The sequence below is a fragment of the Salmo salar genome, chromosome ssa23 (genome assembly GCF_905237065.1).
Source record: "Salmo salar chromosome ssa23, Ssal_v3.1, whole genome shotgun sequence".
Taxonomy (NCBI): domain Eukaryota; kingdom Metazoa; phylum Chordata; class Actinopteri; order Salmoniformes; family Salmonidae; genus Salmo; species Salmo salar.
The window spans coordinates 49,062,711-49,079,182 of record NC_059464.1 but is presented as its reverse complement, the minus strand read 5'-3'; the positions used below and the strand labels follow the sequence as shown (position 1 = coordinate 49,079,182).

The following is a 16,472-nucleotide window of genomic DNA, read 5'->3' as shown; positions in this document are numbered from 1 at the left end:
ACTCGGGGGACAGGGGTGGAGAGGACTCGGGGGACAGGAAGGAGAGGACTCGGGGGACAGGAAGGAGAGGACTCGGGGGACAGGAAGGAGAGGACTCGGGGGACAGGAAGGAGAGGACTCGGGGGACAGGGTTGGGGAGGACTCGGGGGACAGGAAGGAGAGGACTCGGGGGACAGGAAGGAGAGGACTCGGGGGACAGGAAGGAGAGGACTCGGGGGACAGGAAGGAGAGGACTCGGGGGACAGGGAAGGAGAGGACTCGGGGGACAGGAAGGAGAGGACTCGGGGGACAGGGTGGGGAGGACTCGGGGGACAGGAAGGAGAGGACTCGGGGGACAGGAAGGAGAGGACTCGGGGGACAGGAAGGAGAGGACTCGGGGGACAGGAAGGAGAGGACTCGGGGGACAGGAAGGAGAGGACTCGGGGGACAGGAAGGAGAGGACTCGGGGGACAGGAAGGAGAGGACTCGGGGGACAGGAAGGAGAGGACTCGGGGGACAGGAAGGAGAGGACTCGGGGGACAGGAAGGAAGAGTGTGGCTCCTCAGTCTCCCTTTAACTCTCTTCCCCCGACGACAGACCTTCTATCTCATCTTGGTCTCCTCCGATGGCTGTCCAAAATGCCTTGGCAACCTGCAAAACGAGAAATCAGGTACACTTTTAGACATTTGGCCTCAAAATCACCATTATGCAGAAGACAAGAGGACATCCATTACAGGGTTTATTAGTCCTGGTCCTCCCCCAGGACAGGATGAGGAAAGACGACATTCACAGAACCAAGTATGAATAAAATGTGATTGAAAAAAAAACATTTTAAAATGTTGTGTTTAGAGATGAAGCTACCTTCTCAGCATGAAGTTTCCTCTGTTCAGGAGGTAACCATGACGCTTTATCTGCAGAGTGAAAAACAGACAGTCATCTCAAAGGGTGCCAGTAGTGCACCAGGTAGGGAATAGGGTGCCAGTAGTGCGCCAGGTAGGGAATAGGGTGCCAGTAGAGCGCCAGGTAGGGAATAGGGTGCCAGTAGTGCACCATCTAGGGAACAGGGTGCCAGTAGTGCACTAGGTAGGGAATAGGGTGCCAGTAGTGCGCCAGGTAGGGAATAGGGTGCCAGTAGTGCGCCAGGTAGGGAATAGGGTGCCAGTAGTGCACCATCTAGGGAACAGGGTGCCAGTAGTGCACGAGGTAGGGAATAGGGTGCCAGTAGAGCACTAGGTAGAGAATAGGGTGCCAGTAGTGCACCAGGTAGGGAATAGGGTGCCAGTAGTGCACCAGGTAGGGGAATAGGGTGCCAGTAGAGCACCAGGTAGGGAATAGGGTGCCAGTAGTGCACCAGGTAGGGAATAGGGTGCCAGTAGTGCACCAGGTAGGGAATAGGGTGCCAGTAGTGCACCAGGTAGGGAATAGGGTGCCAGTAGTGCACCAGGTAGGGAATAGGGTGCCAGTAGTGCACCAGGTGGGAATAGGGTGCCAGTAGTGCACCAGGTAGGGAATAGGGTGCCAGTAGTGCACCAGGTAGGGAATAGGGTGCCAGTAGTGCACCATCTAGGGAATAGGGTGCCAGTAGTGCACCAGGTAGGGAATAGGGTGCCAGTAATGCACCATCTAGGGAATAGGGTGCCAGTAGAGCACCAGGTAGGGAATAGGGTGCCAGTAGAGCACTAGGTAGGGAATAGGGTGCCAGTAGAGGCACTAGGTAGGGAATAGGGTGCCAGTAGAGCACTAGGTAGGGAATAGGGTGCCAGTAGAGCACTAGGTAGGGAATAGGGTGCCAGTAGTGCACTAGGTAGGGAATAGGGTGCCAGTAGAGCACTAGGTAGGGAATAGGGTGCCAGTAGAGCACTAGGTAGGGAATAGGGTGCCAGTAGTGCACTAGGTAGGGAATAGGGTGCCAGTAGAGCACTAGGTAGGGAATAGGGTGCCAGTAGTGCACTAGGTAGGGAATAGGGTGCCAGTAGAGCACTAGGTAGAGAATAGGGTGCCAGTAGAGCACTAGGTAGGGAATAGGGTGCCAGTAGTGCACTAGGTAGGGAATAGGGTGCCAGTAGTGCACTAGGTAGGGAATAGGGTGCCAGTAGAGCACTAGGTAGGGAATAGGGTGCCAGTAGTGCACTAGGTAGGGAATAGGGTGCCAGTAGAGGCACTAGGTAGGGAATAGGGTGCCAGTAGAGCACTAGGTAGGGAATAGGGTGCCAGTAGTGCACTAGGTAGGGAATAGGGTGCCAGTAGAGCACTAGGTAGGGAATAGGGTGCCAGTAGTGCACTAGGTAGGGAATAGGGTGCCAGTAGTGCACTAGGTAGGGAATAGGGTGCCAGTAGTGCACTAGGTAGGGAATAGGGTGCCAGTAGTGCACTAGGTAGGGAATAGGGTGCCAGTAGTGCACTAGGTAGGGAATAGGGTGCCAGTAGTGCACTAGGTAGGGAATAGGGTGCCAGTAGTGCACCATCTAGGGAATAGGGTGCCAGTAGTGCACTAGGTAGGGAACAGGGTGCCAGTAGTGCACCATCTAGGGAATAGGGTGCCAGTAGTGCACCATCTAGGGAATAGGGTGCCAGTAGTGCACCATCTAGGGAATAGGGTGCCAGTAGTGCACTAGGTAGGGAACAGGGTGCCAGTAGTGCACCATCTAGGGAATAGGGTGCCAGTAATGCACCATCTAGGGAATAGGGTGCCAGTAATGCACCATCTAGGGAACAGGGTGCCAGTAGTGCACCATCTAGGGAATAGGGTGCCAGTAGTGACGCAGTCCCTAGTGTCTCCTGCCAGGTACCTTTCATCTCCTTCAGTTTGGTGAAGAGGCGTTCGAAGTTCTCCACGTCCGCGTCGCCAGCGGTCAGGTTAGCCAGCTCCTGAATGTCCAAGTCAAGCATCGGATCTACAAACAGAAAACACGTACTGACGCTCCGGCCGATTCCCGCTGCCTCCTTCCCATAAAGAAAACGCACGCATGACTATTGTAAGTCGCCGGATAAAAGCGTCGGCTAAATGATCCTTCTAATATGCTTCAGATTCTATACATTTAAATGGTTTAAAAATGGCCACTCGTCTTTATACTCAGACTCTATCATGGCGTATAATGTTTATAGTCTCAGATTGTGAAGAGTTGCCCCAAAAGGGTTTCTTTCAAATGGATTAATACATAACGTACTGTTAGACTGTAACAATGGTGCTAACCTCAAGCCTACGGAACCAGATGCTATGACAGAATCAGATCCCAGTCCACTTACCGACCCAGTCCACTTACCGACCGGGCCGACGGTCGACCAGCCACCGCCCGACCGGGCTGATATGGGCTTTTAGAGAGGCGTTTTGCTTCCTCTCCCCTAGCTATCTCCAGATGAATACACTAAGTCTCTCTGTTTAATAGTGTCTGTTATGATAAATGCACTAACTAAATCTCTCTGGATAATAGTGTCTGTTATGATAAATACACTAACTGTAAATCTCTCTGTTTAACAGTGTCTGTTATGATAAATACACTAACTGTAAATCTCTCTGTTTAACCTGTAAGGGCTAGGGGGCAGTATTGACACGGCTGGATAAAAAAACATACCCAATTTAATCTGGTTACCACTCCTACCCAGTAACTAGAATATGCATATACTTATTACATATGGATAGAAAACACCCTCAATTTTCTAAAACTGTTTGAATGGTGTCTGTGAGTATAACAGAACTCATTTGGCAGGCCAAAACCTGAGAGATTCCTTTACAGGAAGTGGATACCTGATGTGTTGTATTACCTTTAAACCTATGCCATTGAAAAACACAGGGGCTGAGGAATATTTTGGCACTTCCTATTGCTTCCACTAGATGTCACCAGCCTTTACAAAGTGTTTTGAGTCTTCTGGAGGGAGATCTGACCGAACAAGAGCCATGGAACGATGATGTCCCATTAGACACCTGGCGCGCGAGTTCATGTTGGGTACCGTCGTTCCAATACGTTATAAAAGAGAATGCATTCGTCCACCTTGAATATTATTCATGTTCTGGTTAAAAAAGGCCCTAATGATTTATGCTATACAACGTTTGACATGTTTGAACGAACGTAAATATATTTTTTCCCCTCGTTCATGACGAGAAGTCCGGCTGGCTTAGATCATGTGCTAACAAGACGGAGATTTTTGGACATAAATGATGAGCTTTTTTGAACAAAACTACATTCGTTATGGACCTGTGATACCTGGAAGTGACATCTGATGAAGAGAATCAAAGGTAATGGATTATTTACATAGTATTTTCGATTTTAGATCTCCCCAACATGACGTCTAGTCTGTATCGCAACGCGTATTTTTCTGGGCGCAGTGCTCAGATTATTGCAAAGTGTGATTTCCCAGTAAGGTTATTTTTAAATCTGGCAAGTTGATTGGGTTCAAGAGATGTAAATCTATAATTCTTTAAATGACAATATAATATTTTACCAATGTTTTCTAATTTTAATTATTTAATTTGTGGTGTTGACTTGACTGCCGGTTATTGGAGGGAAACGATTTCCTCAACATCAATGCCATAGTAAAACGCTGTTTTTGGATATAAATATGAACTTGATAGAACTAAAAATGCATGCATTGTCTAACATAATGTCCTAGGAGTGTCATCTGATGGAGATTGTAAAAGGTTAGTGCATCATTTTAGCTGGTTTTATGGTTTTGGTGACCATGTCTTTGAATTGACAAAACATTACACACAACTCTTGTAAATGTACTGTCCTAACATACTCTAAATTTATGCTTTCGCCGTAAAACCTTTTTGAAATCGTAAAACGTGGTTAGATTAAGGAGATGTTTATCTTTCAAAGGGTGTAAAATAGTTGTATGTTTGAAAAATTTGAATTTTGACATTTATTTGGATTCAAATTTGCCGCTCTTGAAATGCACCTGCTGTTGATGGAGTGCACCACGGGTGGCACGCTAGCGTCCCACCTAGCCCATAGAGGTTAACAGCGTCTGTTATGATAAATACACTAACTGTAAATCTCTCTGGATAATAGCGTCTATTTAAAACGTAACCAGTTCACTCACCTACTACGGTAGCAACCTGTGTCTCTCGGTGTTCAGGGTTGGGTTGAGTCCTATGGGGCTCCGCGCCGTCTACACCGCCCTCTACTGGCAGGCTGGAGGACTGACAACACAAAACAAGTCAGGACGCAGCACTGGGGTAAGTACCAACGCAAACCTGTGGTTCTATGTCATATAATAAAATATACAATTCATTCAAGTGGGAGATTGGTTTGTCAATCCTACAATATTCACACCACAATGACTATGGTGACATTTTTGCTAGAAATGTGTAGTTAATTGAAGTAGAAGGGCTTGATGATTAGTTGAATCAGGTGTGTTAGTTAGAACGGCTGGGGGTCCCAGAGGAGAGGTGTGGTTCACTGACCGGCGGCGGTGTGTCCTGCCTGGGTCGTGGGTTGTTATGTCTGGAGGCCACCAAGCTGCTCATAAGACCAAAGCCCCCACTGTGTTCTAGAGGAGGAGAAGAAGGACACAGAGAGACAGACAGAGAGAGAGACAGAGAGAGACAGACAGAGAGCGCGAGAGACAGACAGAGAGCGCGAGAGACAGACAGAGAGAGACAGACAGAGAGCGAGAGACAGACAGAGAGAGACAGACAGAGAGCGCGAGAGACAGAGAGCGCGAGAGACAGAGAGCGCGAGAGACAGAGAGCGCGAGAGACAGAGAGCGCGAGAGACAGAGAGCGCGAGAGACAGAGAGCGCGAGAGACAGAGAGCGAGAGAGACAGAGAGCGAGAGACAGAGAGCGAGAGACAGAGAGCGAGAGACAGAGAGCGAGAGACAGAGAGCGCGAGACAGAGAGCGCGAGACAGAGAGCGCGAGAGACAGAGAGCGCGAGAGACAGAGAGCGCGAGAGACAGAGAGCGCGAGACAGAGCGCGAGAGACAGAGAGCGCGAGAGACAGAGAGCGCGAGAGACAGAGAGCGCGAGAGACAGAGAGCGCGAGAGACAGAGAGCGCGAGAGACAGAGAGCGAGAGACAGAGAGCGCGAGAGACAGAGAGCGCGAGAGACAGAGAGCGCGAGAGACAGAGAGCGCGAGAGACAGAGAGCGCGAGAGACAGAGAGCGCGAGAGACAGAGCGCGAGAGACAGAGCGCGAGAGACAGAGCGAGAGACAGAGAGCGAGAGACAGAGAGCGAGAGACAGAGAGCGCGAGAGACAGAGAGCGCGAGAGACAGAGAGCGCGAGAGACAGAGAGCGCGAGAGACAGAGCGCGAGAGACAGAGCGCGAGAGACAGAGCGCGAGAGACAGAGAGCGAGAGACAGAGAGCGAGAGACAGAGAGCGAGAGACAGAGAGCGCGAGAGACAGAGAGCGAGAGACAGAGAGCGAGAGACAGAGAGCGCGAGAGACAGAGAGCGCGAGAGACAGAGAGCGCGAGAGACAGAGAGCGCGAGAGACAGAGAGCGCGAGAGACAGAGAGCGCGAGAGACAGAGAGCGCGAGAGACAGAGAGCGAGAGAGACAGAGAGCGAGAGACAGAGAGCGAGAGACAGAGAGCGAGAGACAGAGAGCGAGAGACAGAGAGCGAGAGACAGAGAGCGAGAGACAGAGAGCGAGAGACAGAGAGCGAGAGACAGAGCGAATCAGACCAAAACTGTTTTGGTATATCAAAAATCAAACAAATCGCAGCACGTTCTTTTTGACTCATTCAGCAGGTTTTTAGGGGTAATGATGCCAGCGGCCTGGCCGGTCTAGGGGTAATGATGCCTGGCCGGTCTAGGGGTAATGATGCCAGCGGCCTGGCCGGTCTAGGGGGTAATGATGCCAGCGGCCTGGCCGGTCTAGGGGTAATGATGCCAGCGGCCTGGCCGGTCTAGGGGTAATGATGCCAGCGGCCTGGCCGGTCTAGGGGTAATGATGCCAGCGGCCTGGCCGGTCTAGGGGTAATGATGCCTGGCCGGTCTAGGGGGTAATGATGCCAGCGGCCCCTGGCCGGTCTAGGGGTAATGATGCCAGCGGCCTGGCCGGTCTAGGGGTAATGATGCCAGCGGCCTGGCCGGTCTAGGGGGTAATGATGCCAGCGGCCTGGCCGGTCTAGGGGTAATGATGCCAGCGGCCCTGGCCGGTCTAGGGGGTAATGATGCCTGGCCGGTCTAGGGGTAATGATGCCTGGCCGGTCTAGGGGTAATGATGCCAGCGGCCTGGCCGGTCTAGGGGTAATGATGCCAGCGGCCTGGCCGGTCTAGGGGTAATGATGCCAGCGGCCTGGCCGGTCTAGGGGTAATGATGCCAGCGGCCTGGCCGGTCTAGGGGTAATGATGCCAGCGGCCTGGCCGGTCTAGGGGGTAATGATGCCTGGCCGGTCTAGGGGGTAATGATGCCAGCGGCCCTGGCCGGTCTAGGGGTAATGATGCCAGCGGCCTGGCCGGTCTAGGGGGTAATGATGCCAGCGGCCTGGCCGGTCTAGGGGGTAATGATGCCAGCGGCCTGGCCGGTCTAGGGGTAATGATGCCAGCGGCCTGGCCGGTCTAGGGGTAATGATGCCTGGCCGGTCTAGGGGTAATGATGCCAGCGGCCTGGCCGGTCTAGGGGTAATGATGCCTGGCCGGTCTAGGGGGTAATGATGCCAGCGGCCTGGCCGGTCTAGGGGTAATGATGCCAGCGGCCTGGCCGGTCTAGGGGTAATGATGCCAGCGCCCTGGCCGGTCTAGGGGTAATGATGCCAGCGGCCTGGCCGGTCTAGGGGGTAATGATGCCTGGCCGGTCTAGGGGTAATGATGCCTGGCCGGTCTAGGGGTAATGATGCCAGCGCCCTGGCCGGTCTAGGGGTAATGATGCCAGCGGCCTGGCCGGTCTAGGGGTAATGATGCCTGGCCGGTCTAGGGGTAATGATGCCTGGCCGGTCTAGGGGTAATGATGCCAGCGCCCTGGCCGGTCTAGGGGTAATGATGCCAGCGGCCTGGCCGGTCTAGGGGTAATGATGCCAGCGGCCCCTGGCCGGTCTAGGGGTAATGATGCCAGCGGCCTGGCCGGTCTAGGGGTAATGATGCCTGGCCGGTCTAGGGGTAATGATGCCAGCGGCCTGGCCGGTCTAGGGGTAATGATGCCTGGCCGTTCTAGGGGTAATGATGCCAGCGGCCTGGCCGGTCTAGGGGTAATGATGCCAGCGGCCTGGCCGGTCTAGGGGTAATGATGCCAGCGGCCTGGCCGGTCTAGGGGGTAATGATGCCAGCGGCCTGGCCGGTCTAGGGGTAAATGATGCCAGCGGCCTGGCCGGTCTAGGGGTAATGATGCCAGCGGCCTGGCCGGTCTAGGGGGTAATGATGCCTGGCCGGTCTAGGGGGTAATGATGCCTGGCCGGTCTAGGGGGTAATGATGCCAGCGGCCTGGCCGGTCTAGGGGTAATGATGCCAGCGGCCTGGCCGGTCTAGGGGTAATGATGCCAGCGGCCTGGCCGGTCTAGGGGGTAATGATGCCTGGCCGGTCTAGGGGTAATGATGCCAGCGGCCTGGCCGGTCTAGGGGTAATGATGCCAGCGGCCTGGCCGGTCTAGGGGTAATGATGCCAGCGGCCTGGCCGGTCTAGGGGTAATGATGCCAGCGGCCTGGCCGGTCTAGGGGTAATGATGCCAGCGGCCTGGCCGGTCTAGGGGTAATGATGCCAGCGGCCTGGCCGGTCTAGGGGGTAATGATGCCAGCGGCCTGGCCGGTCTAGGGGGTAATGATGCCAGCGGCCTGGCCGGTCTAGGGGGTAATGATGCCAGCGGCCTGGCCGGTCTATAGGGTAATGTCTACCGTGTCGTCGCTGTTTTTTCATCCTTTGCACCCCAGTATCTCTACTTTTATTATTTATTTAACTTGGCAAGTCAGTTAAGAACAAATTCTTATTTACAATGACGGCCTACCGGGGAACAGTGGGGTTAACTGCCTTGTTCAGGAGCAGAACGACAGATTTGTACCTTGTCAGCTCGGGGATTCGATCTTGCAACCTTTCGGTTACTAGTCCAACACTCTAACCACTAGGCTACCTACCACCTCTACACTCTAACCACTAGGCTACCTGCCGCCTCTACACTCTAACCACTAGGCTACCTACTTGCACATTCATCTTCTGCACATCTATCACTCCAGTGTTTAATTGCTAAATTGTACTTATTTCACCATTTATTGCCTTAACTTACCTCATTTGCACTCCCAGTATATAGACTTTTTGTTTTCTTTTGTTCTACTGTATTATTGACTGTATGTTTTGTTTATTCCATGTGTAACTGTTGTTGTATGTGTCGAACTGCTTTGCTTTATCTTGGCCAGGTCGCAGTTGTAAATGAGAACTTGTTCTCAACTAGCCTACCTGGTTCAATAAAGGACTTGTTCTCAACTAGCCTACCTGGTTCAATAAAGGACTTGTTCTCAACTAGCCTACCTGGTTCAATAAAGGACTTGTTCTCAACTAGCCGACCTGGTTAAATAAAGGTGAAAGGTTACAATTCAATCCCTACTGCCCACCTCCTCATCTGTTCAGTGTATGTATGCATGTATGTATGTAAACATGTTATACATATAGACAAACACATATAAAAATAAGATTGTGAAACCATCTCACCATCCTTCATCTCAACACTGGACCACACGTTAGCGTTGAGAGCCTGGACAATCCTCTTCACTCCTGTAGACTCTGGGAAGTCATCTGGCAGGAATTACAGAGACACAGACAGAGGATATGAGAGAGAGAGACAGAGAGACAGAGAGAGAGACAGAGAGACAGAGAGAGAGAGAGAGAGAGAGAGAGAGAGAGAGAGAGAGAGAGAGAGAGAGAATATGAGAGAGAGAATATGAGAGAGAGAGAATATGACAGAGAGAATATGAGAGAGAGAGAATATGAGAGAGAGAATATGAGAGAGAGAGAGAGAGGGTAAACTAACAACCATTCAGACTGAGTCTGATCTGAAAACCTACAGCTGTGGCCTTCGACTGATTCATGTAGTGCCTTTTCCCACATTTTGTTACGTTACAGCCTTATTCTAAAATGTAAAAAAATAAATAACAAATATCCTCAATCTACACACACTACCCCATAATGACGTCACACTACCCCATAATGACGTCACACTACCCCATAATGACGTCACACTACCCCATAATGACGTCACACTACCCCATAATGACGTCACACTACCCCATAATGACGTCACACTACCCCATAATGACGTCACACTACCCCATAATGACGTCACACTACCCCATAATGACGTCACACTACCCCATAATGACGTCACACTACCCCATAATGACGTCACACTACCCCATAATGACGTCACACTACCCCATAATGACGTCACACTACCCCATAATGACGTCACAATACAGGTTTTCAGAATTTTTGCACAGAAATACTGTATTTACATAAGTATTCAGACCTTTTGCTATGAGACTCGGAAATTGAGCTCAGGTACATCCTGTTTCCATTGATCATCCTTGAGATGTTTCTACAACTTGATTGGAGTCCACCTGTGGTAAATTCAATTGATTGGACATGATTTGGAAAGGCGCACACTTGTCTATATAAGGTCCCACAGTTGACAGTGCATGTCAGAGCAAAAACCCAATCCATGAGGTCGAAGGAATCGTCAGTAGAGCTCCGAGACAGGATTGTGTCGAGGCACAGATCTGGGGAAGGGTACCAAAACATTTCTGCAGCATTGAAGGTCCCCAAGAACACAGTGGCCCCCATCGTTCTTAAATGGAAGAAGTTTGGAACCACCAAGACTCTTCCTAGAGCTGGCCACCCGGCCAAACTGAGCAATTGGGGTAGAAGGGCCTTGGTCATGGCGTTTGCCAAAAGGCACCTAAAGACTCTCAGAAACAAGTGTCACGTCTGGAGGAAACCCTACAGTGAAGCATGGTGGTGGCAGCATCATGCTGTGGAGATGTCTTTCTAGAGAAAAGACAGACTCCCGTACAGACTCTGGAGAGAAGAAGGTCGAGGGCCGTGCGTCCTCCGCCAAGCCCCACTGCTTCTTGACACAATGCCCACTCAACCCGAAAGCCAGCCGCACCAATGTGTCGGAGGGAAACACTGTACACCTGGTGACCGTGTCAGCGTGCACTGCTCCCGGCTCGCCACAGGAGTCGCTAGTGCACGATGGGACAAGGACATCCCCTGCCGGGACAAACCCTCCCCTAACCCAGACGACGCTGGGCCAATTGTGCGCCACCTCATGGGTCTCCTGGTCACGGCCGGCTGCGACACAGCCTGGATTCGAACCAGGATCTGTAGCGACACAGCTAGCACTGCGATGCAGTGCCTTTGACCGCTGCGCCAATCGGGAGGCAGTATCATGGGCAGGTCAGCCTCTTAATTCAAATGTTGTGGTCACAATTCAGAATGTTGCTGCTACTTGAAAAACAGCACACAAAAACGGTCTCTCTTACCTTCCTCATCTGGCAGGTCTTCAGGGCTGAGTTCCACCAACTCAAAGGCGTGTGCTAAACACCACTGATGTGCCTCATGTCTACTGACGCCTGTAGAAGAGATTGTTTTGTATAGTTCAATTTGGGAACAAGTCTCTCTCACACACACACACACACACACACACAGGTTGTGTAACACTCACCGCTTTCACACACGCGGTCACAGACCAGGATGAGCACCTCCGGAGCTAAGTCTTCCACCACAGATATCCAGGGAGACAGCCGCTCCAAACCATCCTTCTGTCAGACCCCAGGGAGACAAGGGTTACCTGGGGTTTGTTCATTAGTCGCACACTGTTGCAAAACATTTCAGACTTTTTGCAAAGCTTTTTTTTGCAATGGAAAATGTTTTGCAACAAAAAAGGACAAATTTCCCGTTTTCGTTCCGTTTGATTCCGTTTGGTTTCTAGCCACCTGTGATTTACCAAAGCATAGACATACCCGGGTCTGTCTTTGGCTCTCTCAATATGTTTCCTACACTTGTTGTGTCCTCTCTTCTTGACTCCTTCTCAAAATGCACTGAAGGTCTGAGGGGACGGGGGTGGGACCTCAGTTGAGTAGGTAGGAGGCAAGGACACGAGGAAATCACAGATTGAGATGCAGCCTGCTGTACCCAACCCCACTGATATACAGTGCCTTCGGAAACTATTCAGACCCCTTCACTTTTTCCCACATTTTGTTACGTTACAGCCTGATTCTAAAATTGATCAAATAATTTTTAAATACAGCAATCTACACATACAATACCCCATAATCACAAAGCGAAAACAGGTTTAGAAATGTTTGCAAATATATATAAAAAACAGAAATACCTTATTTACTTATGTATTCAGACCCTTTGCTATGTTGAGGTCAAAGGAATTGTCCGTAGAGCTCCGAGACAGGACTGTTTTGAGGCACAAATCTGGGGAAGGGTACCAAAACAGTTCTGCAGCATTGAAGGTCCCCAAGAACACAGTGGCCGCCCGGCCAAACTAAGCATTTGGGGTAGAAGGGCCTTGGTCAGAGAGGTGACCAAGAACACAATGGTCACTCTGACAGAGCTCTAGAGTTACTCTGTGGAGATGGGAGAACCTTCCAGAAGGACAGCCATCTCTGCAGGACACCACCAATCAGGCCTTTATAGTAGAGTGGGCAGATGGAAGCTACTCCTCAGTAAAAAGACACATGACAGCCCACTTGGAGTTTGCCTAAAAACTCTCAAACCATGTGAAACAAGATTCACTGGTCTGATGAAACCAAGATTGAACTCTTTGGCCTGAATGCCATGCGTCACATCTGGAGGAAACCTGGCACCATCCCTACGGTGAAGCATGGTGGTGGCAGCATCATGCTGTGGGGATGTTTGTTAGTGGCAGGGACTAGGATCCTAGTCAAGATCGAGGGGAAAGATGAACGGAGCAAAGTACAGAGATCCTTGATGAAAACCTGCTCCAGAGCGCTCAGGACCTCAGACTGAGGCGAAGGTTCACCTTCCAAAAGGACAACGACCATAAACACACAGCCAAGACAAAGCAGGAGTGGCTTCAGGACAAGTCTCTGAATGTCCTTGAGTGGCCCAGCCAGAGCACTGACTTGAACCCGAACGAACATCTCTGGAGAGACCTGAAAATAGCTGTGCAGCAATGGTCCCCATCCAACCTGACAGAGCTTGAGAGGATCTGCAGAGAAGAATGGGAGAAACTCCCCAAATACAGGTGTGCCAAGCTTGTAGCGTCATACCCAAGAAGACGCGAGGCTGTAATCACTGCCAAAGGTGCTTCAACAAAGTACAGAGTAAAGGGTCTGAATACTTATGTAAATGTAATATTTCAGTATTTTTATTTTTTATACATTTGCAAAAATGTCTAAAAAACAGTTTTTGCGTTGTCATTATGGGTTACTGTGTGTAGTTTTGAGGGGGGGGGCGACGACGATTGAATCAATTTTAGAATAAGGTTCGTAACATAACAAAAGGTGGAAAAAGGGGTCTGAATGCACACACACCACTTACCACTGTGCTGTCAAAGTAAGCAATGAAAGCCTGCATGGACTGGGCTATCTCTGAGGTCATCTGGTAGGTACTGGGCACCACACAGAGGCTGACGTCTGCAGTGTAATACTTGTTATTGATAGTCCATGGGTACCACACTACCGTATCCTCCTGCTTGGACGGCTCTGGCAACGATGTGGTGCCTAGAATCTCTGAAGAAAAAAAAACAACCCAGACATTTTTCAATGTTTCCCAGTCACACCAGCTGTAACGTTATTCCCATATTTAACTTCAGTCAGCAAGGTGGCTGGTAGTGCTCTAGTGCTGGCTGGCTACATCACTTAACAACTAGTTACAGTAGCTAAAATTCGCTCCACATTCACAACGTAAATAACGTTAATGAACAGCTTCTATGAACAGTAATACCCGTTTGTGTGTTCCTGTTTAGCCAGCCTGTTAGAGTGATCTTGCGATTTATTAAAGCTAGCTAACGTTAGCTAGTTAGGCCATTTTACTACCCTGCATCTACTTACGTTTTATCAAATCGTGTTCATTAAAGCCAATGTCACAGCTCGTAATGAGGACGGATGGGACAGTGGTCGCTGTGTCTTCGTGTTCTTCAGACGCGGACATATTTGAAGCGTTCCTTGCTGGGGAAAAAAAACGAATGACAAAACTAGTTAGCACAACAAACCTTCGCAGTCAGTATGACCTTTCAACTCAAAACGTTTTATCACTTCCGGTGCAAGACGCAAAAATCACAGTTGCCAATAGTTACGTCAGCCACAAAGTCAACGTTTGCTTATATCGTAAATATTCTTGAAAACTAAAATGTGCTTTTTGTTGTTGTCTTAATTTAATGTTAGGGTTAGGTATAAGGTTAGCAGTATGGTTAATATTAGGGTTAGACTTAAAATAAGATTTTAAGAAGATAAATTGTAACAAAAAAAGAAGAAAGAAAAAAAAGGCGGCTTTGTGTCTGTGGTAACTAGGGACGACCAACAATCACCTTCCACCGCAGAATGAGAAAAATTATAGATTTTACTTCTGATTTATGTATTTTCTATTTAATAAAAGTGCACATTTCATGCGATTATTTATTCAAACATTATAAAGCAAAAAAAATGTTTTACCAAAACTACATATCTGGTATTCGCCCACTTAGTGAATGTAGCATGTCGTTGCCATAGTTACAGCGTTTCGTCTGGAGCCAGGCAGAGGGATTGTTGACATGGGAAGTTGTCAAGCTTTCCACAACAATAAATAGCTAGCCAGCTAGATAACAATGCCGCATGTCACATGCAACGGGACTTTGATCCTTTGAAAGTGTTTACAGAAACTTGCAAGTTTTTATAGAAACTGTCAAAGAAAAATGGCAGACATTCTCAAACACTCAGATGAGCTTGGAAACGTTTTAGTCCAGGTAACGACGTTAACGTTAGCTAGCTGTGTTGTTGTTTTCTTGCTAGCTAACTGGTTTAGTATTGTTTATATTTTGTATGAATTAACTAGTTATTTATAGTTATCTAGCTAAAGTTAGGCTACACAATTGTCTTATGAAGAGTTTGTCTTGTTTTTTGGGATGTTGAAGGTGAATCAACAGTGACGGTATAGATTTTTCACGTTTTGTCTGGTAATTTGGTGTTCATCATCAGGTCCAGGATGATTTGAGACAGCTGAAGCGTAGTCTTGGCCGTATCACCTTCCAGGAGAAGGGAGAATCCGTGGACCTCCAGGCTTTGGACACTGCCATCCGCAGGACAGAGAGTGGGATCAGGGTTAGAACTAAACCTGTCTTCTGCACACATCTCAACACATCTTCATTATGCATAAGTGTAACAGTATAGCTTCCGTCCCTTTCTCTCCTCATCCCAACATGGGCTTCGAACCAGGGACCCTCTGCACACATCAACAACTGACACCCCACGAAGCATCGTTACCCATCGCGCCACAAAAACCCGCGGCCCTTGCAGAGCAAAGGGGGAACAACCACTTCAAGGTCTCAGAGCGAGTGACGTCACTGATTGAAACGCTATTAGCGCGCACCACCGCTAACCAACTAGCCATTTCACATCGGTTACAGAAGTCATCTAAAGACAAGGCTATATAACTTTGAAAGTTCATTAAACACACACACACACACACACACACACACACACACACACACACACACACACACACACACATACAATACACTGAGCACTGATATCAACAGCGTTACAATATAACCCTAACCCGTCAACATTGGTTTCCAGAGGCGTGCAGAGCAGTTTCAGAAGACAGTCAATAGGCAGGTACTGATACTTCCCAGCATTGAAGACCTAGAGAAGAAGAAGGCAGATGTACAGATTCCCAAATGGTAAATGGTTTTCTCAGGACTACCTACCTACCTATATTATTATTATTATTATTATTATTATTTGAGTACAGCATGAGTCTGACCAGCAGTATGTCATACAGGAGGCCCCCTCTGGAGAGTATCCCACGCATGCATCATCAGAGAGGTCAGAGTGTGGGGGCTTCACCTGGGGAGAAGGTAAATACTATAGGCCTGGTCATTCACTTCTCACACCTGTCAATCTTCAGTGGGCTATAACATAGCACTACAGTCTATGGACTATAACATAGCACTACAGTCTATGGACTATAACATAGCACTACAGTCTATGGACTATAACATAGCACTACAGTCTATGGGCTATAACATAGCACTACAGTCTATGGGCTATAACATAGCACTGCAGTCTATGGGCTATAACAGCACTACAGTCTATGGACTATAACATAGCACTACAGTCTATGGGCTATAACATAGCACTACAGTCTATGGACTATAACATAGCACTACAGTCTATGGACTATAACATAGCACTACAGTCTATGGGCTATAACATAGCACTACAGTCTATGGGCTATAACATAGCACTGCAGTCTGTGGGCTATAACATAGCACTGCAGTCTATGGGCTATAACATAGCACTACAGTCTATGGGCTATAACATAGCACTACAGTCTATGGGCTATAACATAGCACTACAGTCTATGGGCTATAACATAGCACTACAGTCTAT

At 49.2% G+C, this 16,472-nt stretch overlaps 2 protein-coding genes across 2 annotated transcripts in view; one reads left to right on the top strand and one right to left on the bottom strand.

Annotated features, from left to right (window-relative positions):
* Positions 1 to 337: 337 nt before the first annotated feature.
* On the bottom strand, positions 338 to 14,143 carry aagab (alpha and gamma adaptin binding protein). The gene is made up of 10 exons (XM_045706148.1): positions 13,935 to 14,143; positions 13,423 to 13,613; positions 11,573 to 11,669; positions 11,391 to 11,480; positions 9,562 to 9,645; positions 5,384 to 5,469; positions 5,020 to 5,119; positions 2,769 to 2,873; positions 841 to 890; positions 338 to 630 (listed from the first exon to the last, which is right to left on the bottom strand). Exons 1-10 carry the CDS (start codon positions 14,032 to 14,034, stop codon positions 553 to 555), a joined length of 981 nt encoding a protein of 326 aa, XP_045562104.1. The 5' UTR covers positions 14,035 to 14,143; the 3' UTR covers positions 338 to 552.
* A 233-nt stretch (positions 14,144 to 14,376) lies between these two features.
* The window catches only part of iqch (IQ motif containing H), a 158,356-nt gene continuing 156,260 nt past the window's right edge, over positions 14,377 to 16,472 (top strand). Inside the window, exons 1-4 of the mRNA XM_045706147.1 lie at positions 14,377 to 14,824; positions 15,057 to 15,179; positions 15,657 to 15,760; positions 15,862 to 15,937. Of these exons, the coding sequence (XP_045562103.1) occupies positions 14,774 to 14,824; positions 15,057 to 15,179; positions 15,657 to 15,760; positions 15,862 to 15,937 (354 nt within the window). The 5' untranslated portion in view covers positions 14,377 to 14,773. The remainder of the gene's footprint in view (positions 14,825 to 15,056; positions 15,180 to 15,656; positions 15,761 to 15,861; positions 15,938 to 16,472) is intronic.